Genomic DNA, 22,453 nt, shown 5'->3' with positions numbered 1-22,453 from the left:
TTTGCAGCCTGGAAGAGCAGAACTCCCCTGGAAAGGTAAAAAAAAAACCAGGGATTTGGGCAGGAAAGTTTGCCAGACCTCTGAGCCCAAAGAGTCGGAGGGAGACCGCGTGGCAGACAGCCGAGTCCTTGGGACAGGCACAGCCCCTGAGGGGGGAAAGGAGAACCACGGGATTCCTGGCGCCGCCAGGGAAATTGAGAGCTGGGTTCTGTGATCACGGAGGACTGAGCCTAAAGGGGGCAGCCTGAAGAGCTGACCTGACCATGCAGTCCCGGTAAGAGAAGAAGCTTACAGAAACCAAGCCTTCCCCGTTTCCGCGGCCGGCATTTGTTTGTTTGTTTTCACTGAATCCTGTACATGGGATATTTCGGATACAGACACTCACCTGTGCTGAAGAGAGGGAGAGTGTGCTGAGGAGTGGAATCTGGGGAGAGACTGGGGAAAGAAGGGGAGCTGGGAGAGGTGGTAGTGAATTGAGTGCTGAGACACCCCTGAGCCCAGGACTGGGGCAGCCACCCTCTCCGGAGAGTGAGACTCCTCCCCCCAGCCCCCAGGCAAGGAGCACAGCCACACCCAGATTCCACCCTGTACGAGATCAAGGATTAAGATAACCTGATCAGTCCCTGGGAGTTAACAGGGTCTGGCCTATAGGGGGATTTTCAATCCCAGCAACAACATAGCCCCGGTAACTAACTATTACGCAGTCAGCTCTGGGCAGTGAACTTCCACTGGACAGAGAGGCCCTATAGCCTCAGAGGCCAACCCCAGAACACTGCCACCCAGAGGCTGACCCACAAACTGACTCTTTGCTAAACACAAAATAAGGCAGTCTGGGAAATAAATGCGGCATGCTTTAAAATAAGGACTGTGGTTTACAACACAGAGGAACAGTATATCGCAGGGAAACTCAACACTCTCCTGAATACCTGGAAGGTCTAAGGCGAGCCACACTGAAGAATAGAAGAAACGAAGGACCTTCACTACTGCAATTTTTTTTCTTTTTTCACTTTTTAACTAAGAAACCAATTTTTTTCATTCTTTTTTTCTGTTCTTTTTTTTCCCTTTTCTTCTTTTTCCATCACCTGATTTTACCCTTTTAATTACTACCTTCTTATTTTTAACCAGTATTATTACTGCTACCATTTTACCATTTTTTAAAGTGCCATTTTATTTTTTCTTTATTTTATTTTGGGATTAGTGTTCACCATTCTATTTTCATCATTTTATTATTGGTTGTTTCTAGTTTGCATTCATATCCAGGGAGCTGTTGCTGGAATTTGTTGGGATTAATGGCTGTTCTATAGGAGTATTCTCCTCATATAAAAAGTCTCTTCCCCTCTTCCACTTCATTCTCTCTTTTCGCTCTTTTTTTTTTTCTTTTCTTTTCTCGCTTTTATTTTCCCCCTTCCTTTTTCCCAATTTCATTTTTGCACTCCCTTTTTTTGGTCCCTACTTTTCTTTTCCTTTTTCTCTTTTATCTTTTTCTCTTCCTTCTTCCTTATCCCCTAATTCTCTTAATTCAGGTGGTCACCTTTAATTGGGGTTATTAATATTGTGAATATATTTGTGTATAGTGCCTGGTACGTGGTGCCTTGTTGTGTTGTATTTTGTGCCTTTAAATGAACGCAGCAGATCCAAGCAACAGCAACCTCCTGAGCACCACATCCTCTGCTAAGGAACAGCAGCTGTACATGAAACCTCGCCCCACCAGCCAGAAGAGCCACCACAGCTGTGAACAGCACCCACCGGAGGAGCTGCTGACAACTGAAGAGCAGCTGCTACCGCAACCGCCCGAAGAGCAACCACAGACCAAGGAGTCACTGCCACCAAGGGAGCAACCACTGAACAACTCAACGTCTAGATATGTCAGTGAGATCAAACATGGGTAGACAAAGAAACCCCCAAAGGAAAGAGAAGGAGGACTCTCCAGAAAAGCAGCTAAGTAATACAGAGGCATGCAACATGACAGATAAAGAATTCAGAATAAGGATCCTAGAGTGCATAAACCGGATGGAGGAAAAAATCGACAACCTCTGCAAGAAGCAAGAAGAAACAGATGAAAAAATCGATAACATATGGAAGAAGCTAGAAGAAACAGATGAAAAAATCGATAACATATGGAAGAAGCTAGAAGAAACAGATGAAAAAATCAACAACCTAAGTAAGACCCAAGAAGAAATGAAGAGTGATATAGCTGCAATGAAAAACTCCATTGAAAGTATCAACAGTAGACTAGGAGAAGCGGAGGACCAAATTAGTGAATTAGAAGACAAGGAAGCAAAACACACCCAAAATGTACTGCAATTGGAGAAAAAAATTAAAAGACAGGAGGAGAGCCTAAGGGAGCTTTGGGACAACATGAAATGAAACAACATACGAATAATAGGAGTACCAGAACAACAGAAGGATGAACAAGGATTAGAAAACCTACTCGAAGAAATAATATCAGAAAACTTCCCTGAGGTGGGAAAGAAAAAAGTCACACAAGCCCAGAGAGTCCCAAACAAGGTGAACCCGAAAAGACCCACACCAAGACACATCATAATCACCATGGCAAATGTTCAGGACAAAGAGAGAATCTTACAAGCTGCAAGAGAGAGACGGAAAGTTACATACAAGGGATCTCCCATTAGATTGTCAAATGATTTCTCAACAGAAACACATCAGGCCAGAAAAGAATGGACTGAAATTTACAAAGTGATGCAAAGCAAAGGACTGAATCCAAGAATACTCTATCCAGCAAGGCTATCATTCAAACTTGAAGGGGAAATAAGAAGCTTCACAGACAAAAAAAGGCTAAGGGAGTTTGTCACCACCAAGCCAGCAATGCAAGGAATGCTAAAGGGACTGGTATAAAAATAAGAAATAAATCGCTCAGAAAGAAAACAGCCACACAAAAAAAGAAATGGCTACAAACAAGTACCTTTCAATAATAACTTTAAAAGTAAACGGAATAAATGCTCCAACCAAAAGACATCGAGTGGCTGAATGGATAAAAAAACATGACCCATACATCTGCTGTCTACAAGAAACCCACCTCATTAGAAGGGACTCACACAGACTGAAAGTGAAAGGATGGAAAAATATCTTTCAGGCAAATGGAAAGGAAAAGAAAGCTGGGGTAGCAATACTTATATCGGACAAAATAGACCTCAAAGTGAAGGCCTTAACAAGAGAGAAGGAAGGCCACTTCATAATACTAAAGGGATCAATACAACAAGAAGATATAACCCTGGTAAACATATATGCACCCAATGTAGGAGCACCCAAATTCATAAAAAAACTCCTGGAAGATATCAAAGGAGAGATCGACAACAATACAATCATAGTAGGGGGCTTTAATACACCACTGACAGCACTGGATAAGTCCTCTAGACAAATAATCAGCAAAGAAACAGCAATCCTAAATGACTCACTAGATCAGATGGACTTAATAGACATCTTCAGAACACTTCACCCCAAAGCCAGGGAATATACGTTGTTCTCAAGTGCTCATGGGACATATTCAAAAATAGACCACATATTGGGTCACAAGCAAAGTATCCCCAAATTCAAGAAGACTGAAATCATAAAAAGCGTCTTCGCAGACCACGATGGCATAATATTAGAAATAAACTACAATAAAAACAACCCAAAATACTCAAACACCTGGAAGCTGAATAGCATGCTATTAAATATTGATTGGGTTACCAATGAGATCAAAGAAGAAATTAAAAACATCCTGGAAACTAATGACAATGAAAACACAACAATCCAAAACCTATGGGACACATTGAAAGCAGTCCTGAGAGGGAAGTTTATAGCTCTACAGGCCTATCTCAAAAAATAAGAAAAAAATGGTAGTAAATCATCTAACTCTACAACTCAAAGAATTAGAAAGAGAGCAACAAGAAAACCCGAGAGTGAGCAGAAGGAAGGAGATAATAAAGATTAGAGCAGAAATAAATGACATAGAGACCAAAAAAACAATACAGAAAATCAATGAAACCAAGAGCTGGTTCTTTGAAAGGATAAACAAGATTGATAAACCTCTAGCCAGACTCACCAAGAAGCAGAGAGAGAGGACCCAAATAAATAAAATCAGAAACGATAGAGGCAAAATAACAACAGACCCCACAGAAATACAAATGATTGTTAAAAAATACTATGGACAGCTTTACTCCAACAAACTAGACAACCTGGAGGAAATGGACAAATTCCTAGAAAAATACAACATTCCAAAACTCAATCAGGAAGAATCTAAAAATCTCAACAGGCCAATAACTATGGAAGAAATTGAAGCAGTCATCAAAAAGCTTCCATCAAACAAAAGCCCAGGACCAGATGGCTTCACAGGGGAGTTTTACCAAACATTCAAGGAAGAACTAAAACCTATCCTCCTCAGACTATTACAAAAAATTCAAGAGGAAGGAACACTTCCAAGCTCATTCTATGAAGCCAGCATCACCCTAATACCAAAACCAGGTAAAGACAACACAATGAAAGAGAATTACAGGCCAATATCCCTCATGAACATAGATGCCAAAATCCTCAACAAAATCTTATCAAATCAGATCCAGCATTACATCAGAAAGATCATACACCATGACCAAGTAGGATTTATCCCAGGGATGCAAGGATGGTACAATATCCGCAAATCAATAAACGTGATACATCACATAAACAAATTGAAAGAAAAAAACCACATGGTCATATCAATTGATGCAGAAAAAGCATTTGACAAAATTCAACACCCATTTTTGATAAAAACTCTCAGCAAGGTGGGAGTAGAAGGATCATACCTCAACATAATAAAAGCCACATATGACAGGTCCACAGCCAACATCATACTCAACGGACAAAAACTAACACCATTTCCCCTAAGAACAGGAACAAGACAGGGATGCCCCCTCTCACCACTCCTGTTCAACATAGTACTGGAAGTGTTAGCCATTGCAATTCGGCAAGAAGAAGAAATAAAAGGCATCCAAATTGGAAAAGAGGAAGTAAAACTGTCCTTATTTGCAGACGACATGATATTATACATACAAAACCCTAGAGATTCCATCAAAAAGCTACTAGACTTAATACATGAATTTGGCAATGTAGCAGGATACAAAATTAACCCCAAGAAATCTGAGGCATTTCTATACACCAATAGTGAACTTTCAGAAAGAGAGACTATAAAAACAATCCCGTTTACCATTGCACCAAAAAAAAATTAAGCTACCTAGGAATAAACTTAACTAAAGAGGTAAAAGACCTCTACTCAGAAAACTACAGGACGTTGAAAAAAGACATAGAGGAAGACATAAACAGATGGAAGAACATACCGTGTTCATGGATTGGTAGAATCAACATCATTAAAATGTCCATACTACCCAAAGCAATCTATAAATTCAACGCACTTCCCATTAAAATACCAACAGCATACTTCAGAGATCTAGAACGAACTTTCCAAAAATTCATCTGGAATAAAAAAAGACCCCGAATAGCTGCAGCAATCCTGAGAAAGAGCAAAGTAGGTGGGATCTCAATACCAGATATCAAGTTGTATTACAAAGCCACTGTTCTCAAAACTGCCTGGTACTGGCACAAGAATAGGCATATAGATCAATGGAATAGAATAGAGAGCCCAGAAATCAGCCTGAACCAATATGCTCAATTAATATTTGACAAAGGAGGCAAGAACATACAATGGAGCCAAGATAGTCTCTTCAATAAATGGTGTTGGGAAAATTGGACAGATATATGCAAGAAAATGAAACTAGACCACCAACTTACACCATACACAAAAATAAACTCAAAATGGATAAAGGACTTAAATGTAAGACAGGATACCATAAAAATTCTAGAAGAATCCAAAGGCAACAAAATCTCAGACATATGCCGAAGCAATTTCTTCACTGATACAGCTCCTAAGGCACTTGAAACTAAAGAAAAAATGAACAAATGGGACTACATCAAAATAAAGAGCTTCTGCACAGCAAAAGAAACCATCAAGAAAACAACGAGAAAACCCACTGTGTGGGAAAACATATTTGCCAATGACATATCTGATAAGGGCCTAATCTCCAAAATTTATAGGGAACTCATACAACTTAACAAAAGGAAGATAAACAATCCAATCAAAAAATGGGCAAAGGACCTAAATAGACACCTTTCAAAAGAGGACATTCAGAAAGCCAAGAGACATATGAAAACATGCTCAAAGTCACTAATCATCCGAGAGATGCAAATCAAAACAGCAATGAGGTACCATCTCACACCTGTCAGACTGGCTATCATCAACAAATCTACAAACGACAAGTGCTGGAGAGGATGTGGAGAAAAAGGAACACTTGTGCACTGCTGGTGGGAATGCAGACTGGTGCAGCCACTATGGAAGACAGTATGGAGTTTCCTTAAAAAACTGAAAATGGAACTCCCATTTGACCCTGTGATCCCACTTCTAGGAATATATCCCAAGAAACCAGAAACACCAATCAGAAAGGATATATGCACCCCTATGTTCATAGCAGCACAATTCACCATAGCTAAGATCTGGAAACAGCCTAAGTGCCCATCAGTAGATGAATGGATTAGAAAACCGTGGTACATCTACACGATGGAATACTATGCTGCTGTAAAAAGGAAGGAACTCTTACCATTTGCAACGTCATGGATGGAACTGGAGAGCATTATGCTAAGTGAAATAAGCCAGTCAATGAAGGAAAAATACCACATGATCTCACTCATTCATGGACAATAGAGACCATTATAAACTTTTGAACAATAATAGATACAGAGGCAGAGCTGCCTCAAACAGATTGTCAAACTGCAGCGGGAAGGCCGGGGAGGGTTGGGGGGCAGGTGGTAGGGGGGTAAGAGATCAACTAAAGGACTTGTATGCATGCATATAAGCATAACCAATGGACATAAGACACTGGGTGATAGGGGAGGCTAGGGGACTGTCTAGGGCGGGGGGATAAAATGGATACATATGTAATACCCTTTGTAATACTTTAAGCAATAAAAAAAATATATAAATAAATAAAAAATAAATAAATAAAATAAAATAAAATAAAATAAAAAAAGGATAAAGGAAAGGAGATGTGGCACAAAGCTGGGACATGTGGAAAGACAAAAAGGAGGCACATGTGATCCTCCCAATGGACAGGTTGTTCCAGCTCAGGGCTGCACATCTGCTGCAGTCGGGCACTGGTCAGGTGTGCTATGGTGAGGCATAGATGGAGGGCGGTGAGACATAAGGTCGGACATAATCCACACAGGTGATTATGCGTCCTGTGGAAATATACAAGCATATCCAGCGATCCAGATTTCTCAAAGTTGGCCATGGAACCCATTTCCTATCCCAACCCCCACTGTGAGACATCTCTAATCTTTCCATGGACATTAGAGTTTTACAGATCTGTTTTCTGAGAGACCTGAAGGGCCATGCCTTATTATCTAGAGTTAGAGTTTATTCATTATTCAGCATGCTTCCCCAAAAAGGAAAACAAATTGTCTGGTTCAATTTCCATCTGTCCCTGAACATTTCTCTAGCTATTTCTACCTCAATAAATGTGTCAGATTCACAACATCACTGTTGCACATAGTGTCTCATCATCTAGCATCATCTACAAGTTGTTTTAGTTGCCATCTCCCTAGCAGAGGCAGACACAGATGCTCATCCTAAACTCGACTAGTTTTAAATGCTTTTGGCCAACAGTTGGAGTTCTCTCTCTTTTCTCAATCTCTCTCTCTCTCTCTCTCTCCCCCCCCCTTTCTTTTCTTAAAAAACAAAAAGGACTTTCAGGATTTTATCTATCAACTGGCACAAGTAATTTTAAAAAATATATATTTATTAATTTCAGAGAGGAAGGGAGAGGGAGAGATAGATAAAAACATCAATGATGAGAGAGAATCATTAATTGGCTGCCTCCTGCACGCTCCCTACTGGAGATTGAGCCAGGCATATGCCCTTAATCAGAACTGAACCCTGGACCCTTCAGTTCACAGGCCGACACTCTATTCACTAAGCCAAGCGAGCCAGGGCCACAGGTAATTTTTGATAGCTGATAATATCTACTGAAGATAAGATAGTTATTAAAGAAAACTGATAGAAAGGAGTATAAGCAAATTCCTGGTTTTTGTTTGGTTGGTTGTTTTTAAGTAGAGATGGACTGTGCAGGGTGAGTTTGGCTGGCAGTAAGGGCCCAGAGATCTGGCACCCAATCTGCAGCAGCCTAGCACAATCATGATGGCAGCTATGACAACCTCAGAGATTGAATGCTCCTTAATCCGTAGGCAGCATGCTAGTCACATTATCCAGTCATTAACTTTTCCAGTCATTATTTTTCATTTTCCACAGTGATACATCAAGGTAGGTTGTGTTATCCCTATTTTACAACTGAGGGCATAAAAAGCTCAGAAAAGGGAAGAGGTGAGCTCAAAGTCACACTTGCAAGTGACAGAACTGGAATTTGAAAGTCGGATTGCTGGGCTACAAAGATAGTATTCTTTCTGCTACTACCTCATTCAGCCTTTAAACTCTGGAAAGCACAGCCACAGTATAATAGGCTACTTAGGCTACAGTGTTATTGTCTGTAAAATGAACAGAAAAAAATGGACTGGTTGGTCTCTGAGGTCCTAATCATATGAAAATACTATAATTTTATTAATGAAAACAATGAGAACAGTGGCTAATACTTGTTGAACTCATACCATGTGCCAGACATTATTCTAAGTACTTTTCATATATTAACTCTTAATTCTTATAACATTTTAATGAAGTATGTTCTATTATTATTCTCAGTTTATAGAAGAGGCAACTGGGAGCACAGAGAGGTTTCAAAGCACACCTGTGGTCCCTCAGCAGCCAAGATTCTTCTCATCTAGATGGGGCCTCCGGGGGGTATGTGAGAAGCAAACTAAGCCAAAGAGGTATCTGAACAAAGAGCTAAGTTCAGAATCCTAGGTACTCATGGAGGCTGAGATGGAGCATTCTCCTCACAAGTAGATTAGTGCCTGGCATGGGTGTGTTGTAGGTATACATCAATGAATGGGTAGATGAATGAATGAATGAATGAATGAATGAATGAATGAATGAATACCAGTTACAAGTAGAAATTAAGGAACCAGATTGTCAAAGTTCACATTCCACTCCTTTCTTTGGGAAAGTTATTTAACTTCTCTGTATACATGTTACTTTTGTGAATATACTTTATAAACTACAAAGAGTTATGCCACATCATTTTATCATCTCTTCTCAACTCCACTCCAATGCCTTTTACATATAGAACTTACGATTTCAATATATTGTTCTATTAGCTCTCCCTTACTACATAACAAAGTATCCCAAAATTTATTGGCTTAAACGAAGTCTTTATCTTCTCAGAGCTTATACTCTAATGGTGGACACTGATAATACAAAGGTAAACTACTACCTACAATAAGTTCAGAGAATGAGAATAATATAGCAGGTAAGAGGATAAGATAAGAACAGAGGAGAGGCTATCGGCTGGTCCAGGCAGGCCTCTCTGAGAAAGTGGCATTTGATCAGAGGCCTGAACGATATGCAGAAGAGAGCTGTGTGGGATCTGGGAGAAAGCAGTCCCCACAGATGGTTCTGCAAGCATGAAGGCCATGAAGTCATAATGTGATGGAGTGCCTCCTGGGCAGCAGGAAGGCCAGTCTGGCTGGAACGAGTGAGCAAGGTGGAAGTGGATGGAGGTAAAGTGGGAGACACAGAGAGGGTCAAGATCATTGACCATGGTGGTGAGCTTGATTTTATTCTACATGTGATGGAAGGTTTGAAACTTGGAAATAATAAAACAACTTTTAAAACACTAATTTTTCTCCATTCCCCAATCTGCTGGTTGTTACAAAGAGATTAATTTTCATGTTTTCTCACATAGTTTTTTAAAACTAGCTTGCTTCTCTACAGGCTGTCTTAATGCTAACTTCCCAATTTTATTTTTGCTTCCAATAGTTCCTTCAGTTAAATTTTGTTTTGGTTGTCATTTATGCTTGAGTGTTGTTGGAAACCAGGTGTAAGCTGACACGGTCCTTGCACCTGAAGGGGCTAGCAAGGCTGGGACCCTTACCCACACAGTTTTCCCAGACTTGTTTGGATGGCGGTTATCAGTAGAATGAGAACAGCCTTTCATGGCTTATTAAGAAGTATGTAATTATTTACTGAGATTTGCTGTACCGAGAATTTGTCCTTCTGCTCTATCTCTCCCTTAGAGATTAAGAGGAACAAAGAATACATTCCTCTTGACAGACCTCCTATTCAGTGTTTTGTGTATAAAAGGCATTGCGTGATTAATAAACTTACTGCAGCTCCTCGATTGACCCGTAGTCCTCCTGATCCCGCTCTCCTGTCTTTCTTTCTTTTCTCAATTCCCACCTCCCTACCTCAGCCCAGTTCAACCTGTCAGGCTGGCCCTGACAGAGTGTAACCTAGGTGGATCAGTTCTGGTGATTGCAGCTCAAGGAAGTCACAGCAGAGCTAAGAAAGGTCCAGAGAAGGGCCACTTAAATAGCTGAGCAGGGAGAGATGGAAAGGATTAGGACTTCAGCAGAGACTAGCAGTCAGAAGGCGTACATCAAGGTGTCTATAAAAATGTGAGCAATGTGAATGAACACTTGTTTGCTAACTCCCAGAAAACCTTTACCTAGAATACCCTTAAAACTAGAAAGAGCTCATGTGGGGAAGAATAAAGTATTTGTCCTCTGCACAATTGAAACTTATTTTTCATAGTCATCTAGAATTGGAAAGACTGGGAATATAAGTAGGTTCACAAGGGGAAGAAATTAACTAGTTGATAATAGGGTCATCTAGTCTAGACTAATAAAAGACAAACATGCAAATTGACAGTACTTTCGCTATGTCTTAAGCCACGCCCACCAGCCAATCAGAGCGGCTATATGCAAATTAACCCAACCAAGCTGGCAGCTGGCAGCCACGGAGCTGGAGCAAGCAGGAGGCTTGTTTGACCCAATGATGGAGGAAGCCAAGCTTTCCGCCTGCTCTGAGCTCCACTCAAAGCAACAAAGTTTCAATTATAGAAGGTAAATAAACCCCAGATACCTGCTTTCAGCCAGCCGTGGCCACAGAGCTGGAGCAAGTAGAAGTGGGTTGCCCCTGGCGATGGAGAAAGCCAAGCCTGCCCTGGCCAGCTCTGAGCTTCACTCAAATCAATAAAGTTTCAATTATAAAAGGTAAATAAATCCCAGAATAAAAAAAAGAAAAAAAGAAAAGGCTGAGAGCTTCCGTCGCTGGGTGGGGAGGGCCTTAGCCAGCCTGAAAACGGCCCTCAGCCCTTCCCCCAGACTGGCCAGGCACCCCAGTGGGGACCCCCACCCTGATCTGGGACACCCTTCAGGGCAAACCAACCGGCCACCACCCATGCACCAGGCCTCTATCCTATATAATAAAAGAATAATATGCAAACTGACCCTAACAGCAGAACGACTGGGAATAACTGGTCACTATGACACACTGACCACCAGGGGGCAGATGCTCAATGCAGGAGCTGCCCCCTGGTGGTCAGTGTGCTCCCACAGGGGGAGCTCTGCTCAGCCACAAGCCAGGCTGATGGCTGCCAGTACAGTGATGGTGGTGGGAGCCTCTCCCGCCTCAGTAGCGCTAAGGATGTCCGACTGCAGCTTAGGCCTGCTCCCCACTGGCAAGTGGACATCCCCTGAGGGTTGCTGGGCTGCCAGAGGGATGTCTGACTGCCAGCTTGGGCCTGATACCCCAGGGAGCGGGCCTAAGCCAGCAGGTGGACATCCTCTGAGGGGTCCCAGACTGCAAGAGGGCATAGGCCAGGCTGAGGGACCACCCCCGAGTGCACAAATTTTTGTGCACTGGACCTCTAGTTATTAAATAAAATCTCATTTCGCCTTGCAAATATTTCAAATATTCCCAATTTATAGAAAACAGAATAAAGATTCCCACATATACATTCCCATATTGAACAATTTCAATTTTTTCCCATACTTGTCCCTATGAGGTTGAAGTGGTCTCATAGAAGGTAAATATTCTTCAAATATTTCAGAAATTGAATATGTACTAGGCTTTAAAATTGATCTCACCCAGATGACGGTTTTTTATCCTATATAATAAAAGCCTAATATACTAAGTGTCCAGTAGTCTGGTCAGCTATTCAACCAATCAAAGTGTAATATGCTAAGGCTGCTTAACCGTTCACTATGATGTGTACTGATCACCAGGGGGCAGATTCTCTGACCGGTAGGTTAGCTTGCTACTGGGGTCCAGCTGATTGGGACTGAGTGAGATGGGATGGATGTGCCCTGTAGCCCTCCCATGGTCCCCCCCGGCTGGCCAACCTCGCACATCCCTCCTTGGCCCCGATCATGCACTGGTTGGCGTCCCTCCACCTGGCCTGTGCCCTCTCACAATCTGGGACCCCTCAGGGGATGTTGGAGAGCTGGTTTTGGCCCAATCCTGCAGGCCAGGCCAAGGGACCCCACTGGTGCATGAATTCATGCACTAGGCCTCTAGTGTTATTATAACTAATAGTATATTGAAAAAATATAATGAATACTTCAGAGAAAATATCTTGGGTTCTCCCTAGCCAACATTAAATTCAGTTTGGCTATATTTAACTTATGACTTACATATCCAAAAACATATCCCCTCCCCACTAACTTCACTGGTTAGGACCAAATTCCATTTATTTATCTTACCTTGCAGATTGTACAATTACATGCTCTAGAAAGTAGAAATAATAATTGTTGTGCCCAGATTTCAAGGTTCCCAAAAAGCCCACCAGGGAGCCAGCCAGTCTGATGCAAAAGCAAAGAGTTCTTCATTTCGAACTAGATCCGCTCCCCGACCACACTCACCGATGCAATGGTAAGCCCAGTGGCAGAGAGAGAGAGGCCTGATGGGATTGTGGGCTTTATAGTAAGGGCAGGGGAAGGGACTGTGAGCCCCGCTGATTGGCCAGGTGCGAGTCGGGTCTTGTTACACAGGATGTGGTCATCTCTATGGCGCGCACATCCCTTGATTGTCATTGGTTAGTTTAAAGAAATCCCGGGTGTGGCCAGCGGGGGCCTGGGCTTCCGGGAAGAAGGTACTCTCCTGAGCACATGGCGGCTGCCCCAAAAATGGAGGACCCAGGGCAAGATGGAGGGCGCAGTCCTAAGCCCCCCCCCCCAGGGCGAGCTGAGCCCGGGCTCCAGGGGCCAGTCCGGTTGTCGGGGGTCCAGCAGATCAACCAGTTCCAGCCCAGACAGGAAGTCCACATCCTCCTTCTCGTCCCCAGGGGCGCCGGCAATCGCCTCCTCCTCCATCTCCTCTGGCGAGGGCACGCGCCCCACCCTGCCGCTGCTGCTGCCCTGTGGGTCCCGTCTAGGAGCGGAGGGCGGGTGGTGGCCTACGCCGGGCTCCCGCCGTGGGCTGGGGAGTCAGTGCCCGAGGCCACCAGCAGCGTGGTCAGGCTGTGCCTCATGGGACCCGGCGGCTGGGCCACGTAGGCCCCGCTACAACTCGCCCTTTCAATAATGAGGGAGAGGTAGAGGAAGATGGCACCTGCAATTTAGTGAGCACCTTTTATCTATTAGGTGCAATATATAAAATTAGATTGGATCTTTACCCTGACCACACAGGATACCTATTATAACCCCTATTTCATAAATGATGAAATTAAAGTTCAGAGAATTAAAGTAACTTTCCCAAGATGATGACAACAGCAAAAAATTCCAGCCACTTCAGCAACAGCCAACTCCACTCTCTGGCTCCTCAACTCAGGGAGCCTGATGCTCTCTGCTTGACTTGCACTGTTCTCTGCTAGGACTCTGCCTCCTCGCACTGCAATTGGGAAAGGGCCTCCAGGCAGAAGGTCAAGAAGAATGTAGGCTCATCTCACTTCTTTTCTTTCTTTTCAGGATAGTCCTTCGTTGTCTGTTATCCAATGCCTAAATTGCTTTCAGTCTTTTTGTGTCTTTCCATCTGAAAGAAGTCTCTTGTAGGCAGCATATGTATGGGTCTTGTCATTTTATCTATTCAACTACCTTTTGCCTTTTGATGTGATCATTTAATCCATTTACATTAAAAGAGATTACATGACAAGTGTGCAGTTATTATCATTTTATTTTTCATATTTTTTCTTTTTTTTCTTTCTAAAGAAGTCCCTTTAACATTTCTTGTAATACTAACTTGGTGTTGTTGAATTCCTTTAACTTTTTCTTGACTGAGAAGCTTTTTATCTGTCCTTCAATTATAAATGACTAGAGGCCCTGTGCACAAAAATTTGTGCACTCGGGGGGCGAGGGGGAAGGTCTCTCAGCCCGGCCTGTGCCCTCTCGCAGTCTGGGACCCCTCGGGAGATAATGACCTGCTGGCTTAGGCCCGCTCCCAGGTGGAAGAGGGCAGGCCCAATCCCTAGGTGCAGCCCCTGGTCGGGCTCAGAGCAGGGCCGATTGGGGAGTTGGGGCGCCACTCCCTGTCATGCACAGAGCAGGGCAGATTGGGAGGTTATGATGCCACCCTCAGTCAAACTCAGGGTAGGGCCGATTGGGGGGTTGGGGCACTGCCCCCTGTCACACTCAAGGCAGGGTTGATGGGGAGGTTGCACCGCCACCCGCTGTCACGCACAGAGCAGGGCCAATCAGGGGGTTGGGGAGCTGCCCCTTGTCACTCACAGAGCAGGGCCCATCAGGGAGGTTGGGGCTCTGTACCCTGTCACGCACAGAGCAGGGCCCATCAGGGGGTTGGGGCGCCACCCTCTATCACCCACAGAGCAGGGCTAATCAGGGTGTTGGGGCGCCGCCACTGTCACACTCAGGGCAGGGCCAATGGGGAGGTTATGGCTCTACCCCATAACACACAGAGCAGGGCCCATCAGGGGGTTGGGGTGCCGCACCCTGTCACACACAGAGCCGCAGGGCGATCAGGGGATTGGGGAGTTCCCCCTATCAGGCACAGAGCAGGGCTGATCAGGGGGTTGAGGAGCCTTCCCCTGTCACAAACAGAGCAGGGCCGATAGGGAGGTTGTGGCCCCACCCCCTGTCACACACAGAGCCGCAGGGCGATCAGAGGGTTTGGGCGCTGCCCCCTGTCATGCTGATCCCGGTGCTGGGAGGCCTCTCGGCTCCGCTGATCCCGGTGCTGGGAGGCATATTACCCTTTTACTATATAGGATAGAGGCCTGGTGCACGGGTGGGACCAGCTGGTTTGTCCTGAAGGGTGTCCTGGATCAGGGTGGGGGCCCCCACTGGGGTACCTGGCCAGCCTGGGTGAGGGGCTGCTGGTTGTTTTCAGGCTGGCGTGTGACTGAAGCTCCCAACTGCTCCTTTTTTTCTTTTTTTTATTCTGGGCCAGCTTTAGCTTTGAGGCTTGGCTCCAGCTCTTAGGCCTCCGCTGCTGAAAGCAGGTTTCTGGCCTTTGTATTTGAAACAATGTTGCAATCCTGCTGGCTGAAGCCCGGTGGACTAAAGCAGGTTTCTGGGGTTTTGTTTAGCTTCTATATTTGTAACATAGTTGCTTAGAGTTGCAGCTCAGAGGCCGGCAGCAGCAGGCGGGGAATGTTGGAGTCCTCCGTCACTGAAGCAAGCAAGCCTCATGTTTGCTTTAAGCTGCCTAGCTGCTGGCCGCCATCTTGGCTGGCAGTTAATTTGCATATCGCCCTGATTAGCCAATGGGAAGGGTAGTGGTTGTACGCTAATTACCAAGTTTCTCTTTTATTAGATAGGATAGCTTTGCTGGGTAGAGTAATTTTGGTTTGTCTGTTTTTTATTCATTTAAGAGACATAGAATTCAAAACTGTAGTACATTCCATTTTTCAAAGTAGCACAAAATAGAGTATGTATTAAAGTTTAATAGATGCATGTGGAGTACGCTTTCTAAAACTTCTGGGCCAGGTATAAATAGGAGTGCAACATCATTCACACTCTACAGGTACAAGTAAGAATGTAGCATCATTCACACTCTAAAGGTGTTACAAGGCAAGAAGGAAATTTTGACATTGCTAGTTAGTCACATTTCCAAGTTCATATTTCCCAAAGGCTTTTAAAAAAACTTTCCATAAATAAAGAGAAAATTTCTTTTTAAATATGTTTATTGTTGATTTTTCAAGTACACGATCAGTAATTGCCATAAATATCTCTGAAATTTTTGGTTTTTGATAAGTAAGAGTAAAATTTTTTTAAAGGGTGACAAGTGAGAATGTTCTCCTATTTGCTAATGCAAGCCCAGTTTAATCAATGCACACCAAGTGGAAACATACATGCAGGCTCCTAAGAATTAGGGGTTAGGCTCTGTTGTCAGACTGAGCAACAAATGCAGATAATAAGCAAGAAGGTGTCAGGCAAAATGAGGGCTGAGAAAAGTTCTTGGAAATTACCCAAAACAAACATCCCCCCCCCTAAAAAAAGCAAACACCAATAACTGAGTGGGTTGAATGGCAGCAGTGTTGATTCTGTGGTTTTTTTCTACATCTTGAGCCCACTGTTTCCTGTACTTTACACTGAAGACAAGAACTATTCTAAGGTGTAGAGAAAACCTCTTTCTGAAATGTGGCCAAACAATATCATTATTCAAAACACTTTCAGATGCTTCCTAAAATCAACATTACTTTGAAGTGGCAGCAGTAGTAACCATGCAAATTACAGTATTAGGTCACATTAGGTGGCTCTTTATCAGTCCCCACAGTACGTGAGAAACTTCTAAAATACTGTGGCCATCTGCAGTTCAGCTACAGAAGTCTATAGGGCCTTGTGATCCAACTACTTATAATTCCTTTTTCTCCTTTGGTTTTGCCTTTCTGCTCTTATTAAATTTGCCTTTCTGCTCTTATTGAATTTTAAAATTGTTTTTAAAATGCTGTACAATTATTTTATTATTTGTAGTATTGTAAGCTGATTCAAATCTTTCATAAGAGAAGATGGGTTTCACTAATATAATTGTTAGGTAGCTTTATAGATACAATTTCAGTTAATTGTCATAACAACCTGGAGAAGTAGACATTAGTATTATTCGTATTCACACACAGGACAACTCTATTCAAAGATATAAAAAACTATCAAGTACCACATACAACAACAAGAAAAGTTTTCTATTGGTTTAAGTATCTTTAGATAAGAGTTATTACTAAATTAACAATTGTGTGAATGAGCTAAAATAAAATACATTTAAATTGTAAAAGGAAAAAGTTAGGCTAGTAGGTAATCTTACCAATAATTACATGTGATTATGAAATATTAGGCAGTTAGAGGAAGATAAAGAATTCCTTTGATGAATTTCCTTACCCTTTTTTTAAAAAGAAGATATGAGTAGGGTAAAATTTAGATGAAAATTTTACTTGAAAGTAGAATGGATTAGTTGACCTATATGAGATGAAAATGCTTTGTCAAATCATCTGTCACGGACTTTACTAACTGCTTCTGATAGCCCACCAGTGTAAGGAGATGGGTTCTGAGCTCCTCTGCAGTCACCGAGCTGTCCTGCCCTTGTCTGTATTTCTGGGCAAAGAAGTGTCTGAAAACAGCATGAGCCTGGCTATGGAGCATATTAATGAACATGTGAGCCAGGATCAGCACTAATATAATTTTCCAGTCCTTTCTTGTAGAGCACAGGGTCCTTCCTTCCTTATATCTATGTGAACCCAAAGCAGCAGCACTAGCAGTTATGCCTGCAGTGATGGTACTGTGCAGAAAAGCCATAAAATAAAAGAGATGGGTCTTCTTCAAGTTCAGATATGATCATACACAATTCTTAAAGTGATATCACTTATTTACTATGCTGGTTGATCATATCTATCTTGCAATTTCAGCAAAAGATGCAACATTTCTACACAATTGTTCAAGTACTGAGTTAAAGATGACTAATGCAAAACTGCAATGACATATTCTCTCTGATGTCAGGTCCAAGTCCAGAGCTTGGAGAATAGACTTCCCTTACTGGAGCGAACAACAGATTGTTCTGAAAAGTTTTACCTAAGGATATTCAGGTCTCTGCAGGTAATGGTTACTTAGCTAGGTCAGGAATGGCTCACCTAGACAGTTCTGCTGTGCTTTTGCAAATTTTCAATATTTCTGTATACCTTGACCTAATGAATGAGAAGGCATCAGCAGAAACAGGTCTATTTGTTGGATGTCCAACATGCATTGGGCTTGCATTGAGTATATTTCACTGAAATTACTTAGCTAGCAAGTTGCTCAGCAGGGATTTGAACTCCAGGCTCCACGTTCTTGCTCCTACCCTGCAGTTTCCAGGCTTCCTGCTGCCACACAGAGGGCACAAGTGTATATGAAGTCTAAGCACTCCAAAAGATATGCAGAGCTTATTGACCCCCTGAATCCTGGGGGTCAGTTTATAGTCATCTGATTAATTTTATCTGCAGAGGCAGCTCCCTTTAGAACAACTTCTTGGCAACATGCTGGGCAAGCCAGGAACATTCTAAGGAACAGAACATCTCTTAACTCTATATTCTATGTTTTGGCTTCTTGGACTTGCCTGGTGTGAGGAAGGCTCCTCCTTCAGATCTTCATCCAGGTCCACACCAACTCTGTTAAAGAAAACAGAAAACTGGTAATGGCCTTCCTGTAGTTTAGTTGTGTGTTTCTGATCACCTGAACCAAACATAATACAAAATAGAGGTTTGGCAAAAAAAAAAAAAAAAAAAAAAAATTATATATATATATATCCTACCTCCCCCAGAATCAAAAGAACTTCAAATCGACCTATGGCAAATGAGACCTCCACAGCTGGGCCCACATGCAGCAGGTGAGGTGGAGCACCAGGCTGTTCCTTAACCATTATCTTTCCCAGCAAGGGAAGGGCCTGAGAGCCTGGGAGAGGAGCCCTCAGGAAAAATACCTCTGCAGCTCCAAAACAAGGATCCTGGATGGAGGGCTGCCTTGCTACCACCACAGGACTCACTGACCAAAACTGCTCTGGGATTATGGGAGCCCAAGCTAGAGCAGGCTCCCCAAAGCAGAAAAAACTGCTTCTAAGTTTTAGTTAAAATAAGTTTGTAAGTTTTGCCTGAATAGTTTGAAAACCTCTTTGTATGATAATGACTTTGTATTAGAAAGAATAGGAAACTTTCCCTCTAGCCAGATTGATCAAAATGATTGAGAGATGGGAGGCATCACAGCGTGCCTGCTCACACACAGACACACCTGTGTGTATTACTTCTCACACAGACACACCCGTGTGCAGTACTGCTCACATGGGACATACCCGTGTGCAGTACTGCTCCCATGCAGACACAGGTATGTGCCCTTTAAAGACAGTTTCTGAGACTTCATTTCACACAGCTCAGAGAAGATTCTCAGTGCATATGCCGAGTTATTGAATGCATTCCTAATTTTGCGCTTTGATGGGCATCATGAAAACAAATCCTCCACTTTGGATTTTACATATTTCACGACAGGATTTCCACAGACTAGCTTCTGGTTTGGTACATTTCGAACCTTGTTTTCCCCTCCTGCCAGGTGGAGTTCTGCGGCCAGGTGCTATCTGATACGCTCACTTTGCTTCTATCTGACACTGGTCCTGAAACTCATGCCTGCACTGGTGCCCGGCAATGACTCGCTCCACACAGAAGTGACTGTGTGCCACAGAGTCTTATCCCACTAAAGGCATACTAAATGTATTCCCAATTCAGCTTCCCTATGTGGGCTCCCCACAGCCCTTCAGGGCCTTCTGACCAGAGGAGAAGTCTGATGGAAGGAAGCTGCTGTAGACAGGAACAGTGCTGGACCCCAGCTGTGGCTAAAAATATTCTGTTTGCAAATCTTACAAAAACACAGGACCTTGGGAACACAATGCTAGGGCTCTTCCCAGGCTCTTGGAAGGGCCAGGGCATGTACAGGGCCCTGGAGCTTGGACTTCCTCTGTTCCTAGTGTGTGTGTGGATGGCCTTGCCAGGTGGGGCAGGGTGGGGACTGTGGGGTGTGAAGCTCAGGACCTCAACTACAAGCTGCACTGGAGCTTTTCCTGTGAGCACTGCAACTTATGGAGCTGTAGAGTGTTTTCTTTAACTCAGAGCCCTGTAAACACAGGTCACCTTGCCTCAGTCCTCCAGGTGGAGGAGGGGAAGGCAGGGTTAGAAGCCAGCAGGCAGAGGTGGGAGCCTGTGGAAGGAAAGCGGCAACAGTGGACAGGCAGCCATTGAAGTACCTCTGATTCTTGAAAAAAAAAAAAAAAAAAAGAGTGTCCTCTGGGTGTGAAGAGTCCCTTCCCTCTAACCCAGGGATGAAATGAGTAGCTTTTTATTTTACTCTGAACTTTCGGCCTTCAGGTAACTGGGGCCCCTGGAGGTGACTAACCTTGGATACTCTTGGAGTCCACAGAGCTATTTGATCTATTTCATTGAAGTTGGAGGGAGAGAGGGAAGAGAAGGGGGTGAAGAAGGAGAAAGGTGGAGAGCAGAAAAAGTAAAATAATGAGGGGAAGAAGGGAAAGTGCAAGGAAGAGGGGAAGATGGGGGAGTAGTGAAGAGAGAAGATGGAGAGGGCAGAAGGAGGTGGAGGGAGGGGAGGGAGAAAGAAGGATAAAGGAGGTGACAAAGGGAAAGAAGAAAAGGAAGGGGTAAAGGAAAGAGTGTGGAGGGAGAATTAAGGTCCAGCCTCCCAAAGTGAGTTCAGGCAGTGACTTTGAGGTGCTATTGGTCTGAGTTCAACTCTATGAACAGTAGGGCCCAAGCTGGAGGCCCCAAGCCCCTCTCTAATTTGGCTGGCCCACCTTAGCCCCTCTGGTAGGTCTGAGATCTCTGGCTAATGCTGGTAGTTTCCATAAGCCTTTGTTGCTGTGGAAGCCTAGATTCCTACCCCCAGGCCCACCCAGGTAGACTATGATTAAACAAGGGTCCTGAAGTTCCCATTGCTGCCTCCATTTAGGGTCTTTTTCTAGCTCTCTATCTAGAAAACTGGAGAGAATAGGAATCAAATTTCACAAGATACCCAACATTTAATGTTTGAGGCAGTATGTACTAAGGTTTACCCCTAAATGCTAAACTTTTTTCTCAGAAGCAGAGCAGACCTTTCAAGTTTCAATTATTCCAACAGCCAGAAGGAGCTGAGCAATGATGGCAGGCGATTCTGTTTCTTAGTTTTATGTGGGACTTGGTGAAAAGCATCTGGGAGCGAGGAGCAAGGACAGGCCTCTTCCCTCCTTCCATTCCACAAAGGTCAGGATCTGTTCCTACTCCGGGGCTAGGCCTATAGCCCTTTCTGGCTTGAGGAGAAAAAAAGCTCTGTGAGAGTTATCTTCCTCCCAGGGAAGCCTGGTGACCATACAGTAGAGGTTCATGCAAACAGCTGGCAGGTTTGATTAGAAGGATCTGTAAAGGCTCACTGTAATTTAAATGCTATGAAGCAAAGGCACATAAGAATGATGCCTCTTTAACTAGTAATTTGAACTCCTTTGGATAAATGTTGTGCTAAAATTATTCCCTTCCTCCTGCGCCCTTAGACAGAGTATGGCTGGGTCACTCAGACCTTCGCTGGAAGCATCCATATGGCACTGGTGTTACTATGATGATCTCTGAGATGCCCACATTTATTGTCCCTGGCTACTAATCTTTTCCTTTTTTAAATTCTTGTATCTACTGGCAGATTGCCTTATCTTCTGCCTGAAACGTTACAGTAAGTTAGCATAGTGTCCCTGTTCCTTACCCCTTTTAGTGTAGTATGGGACTGATGACCTGATAGTCTAATTTAATACATTTTTTCCTTTCAAGTTTATAGTACTTGCTCATATAAACACATACAAAAAAATAATAAAATCCAAACATTGTTAAAGGGCTTACAATAAAACACAGTTGTTCTCTGCCCACCCTGCACACACATCCTCAGACCAAGTCTCCACTGGCTCTGAGGGACATTCTCTGCCTTTTCTTCATGGTGATATGTGAACTGTTACCAACATGCTGGGCACATTCACTAGCATCCCCAGGGCTCAGCAAGCATGCCAGCTGCCTCTGCATCCCTTGGTCTCCTGTCCAAGAAAGATAGTCAGAATGTGAACATGACATTCTTTTAGGATTAACCCCAAATTCATTCAATTATACACATAAATGTCATATATGCACTGTGGGTTCTTGAGAGATTATTAGAAAGACTAGAGGCCTGGTGCACAAAAATTTGTGCACTCGGGGGGAAGGGCGGGGGGGTCCCTCAGCCTGGCCTGTGCCCTCTCGCAGTCTGGGACCCCTCGGGAGATAACAACCTGCTGGCTTAGGCCTGCTCCCGGGTGGCAGAGGGCAGGCCCAATCCCTAGGTGCAGCCCCTGGTCGGGCTCAGAGCAGGGCCGATTGGGGAGTTGGGGCGCCACCCCGTCATGCACAGAGCAGGGCGGATTGGGAGGTTGTGATGCCACCCCCAGTCACGCTCAGGGTAGGGCCGATTGGGGGGTTAGGGCACTGCCCCCTGTCACACTCAAGGCAGGGTTGATGGGGAGGTTGTGGCGCCACCCCCTGTCATGCACAGAGCAGGACCAATCCGGGGGTTGGGG

The 22,453-nt window shown here is 43.8% G+C and overlaps 1 protein-coding gene across 1 annotated transcript in view; it reads right to left on the bottom strand.

Annotated features, from left to right (window-relative positions):
* The window catches only part of SLC9A9 (solute carrier family 9 member A9), a 367,982-nt gene that overhangs the window by 7,129 nt on the left and 338,400 nt on the right, over nucleotides 1-22,453 (bottom strand). Inside the window, 1 exon segment of the mRNA XM_059686208.1 lies at nucleotides 18,449-18,500. Within this exon segment, the coding sequence (XP_059542191.1) occupies nucleotides 18,449-18,500 (52 nt within the window).

The sequence above is a fragment of the Myotis daubentonii genome, chromosome 3, assembly GCF_963259705.1.
Source record: "Myotis daubentonii chromosome 3, mMyoDau2.1, whole genome shotgun sequence".
NCBI lineage: Eukaryota > Metazoa > Chordata > Mammalia > Chiroptera > Vespertilionidae > Myotis > Myotis daubentonii.
The sequence above is the reverse complement of the archived record's forward strand: the minus strand, read 5'-3'. Positions and strand labels throughout refer to the sequence as shown.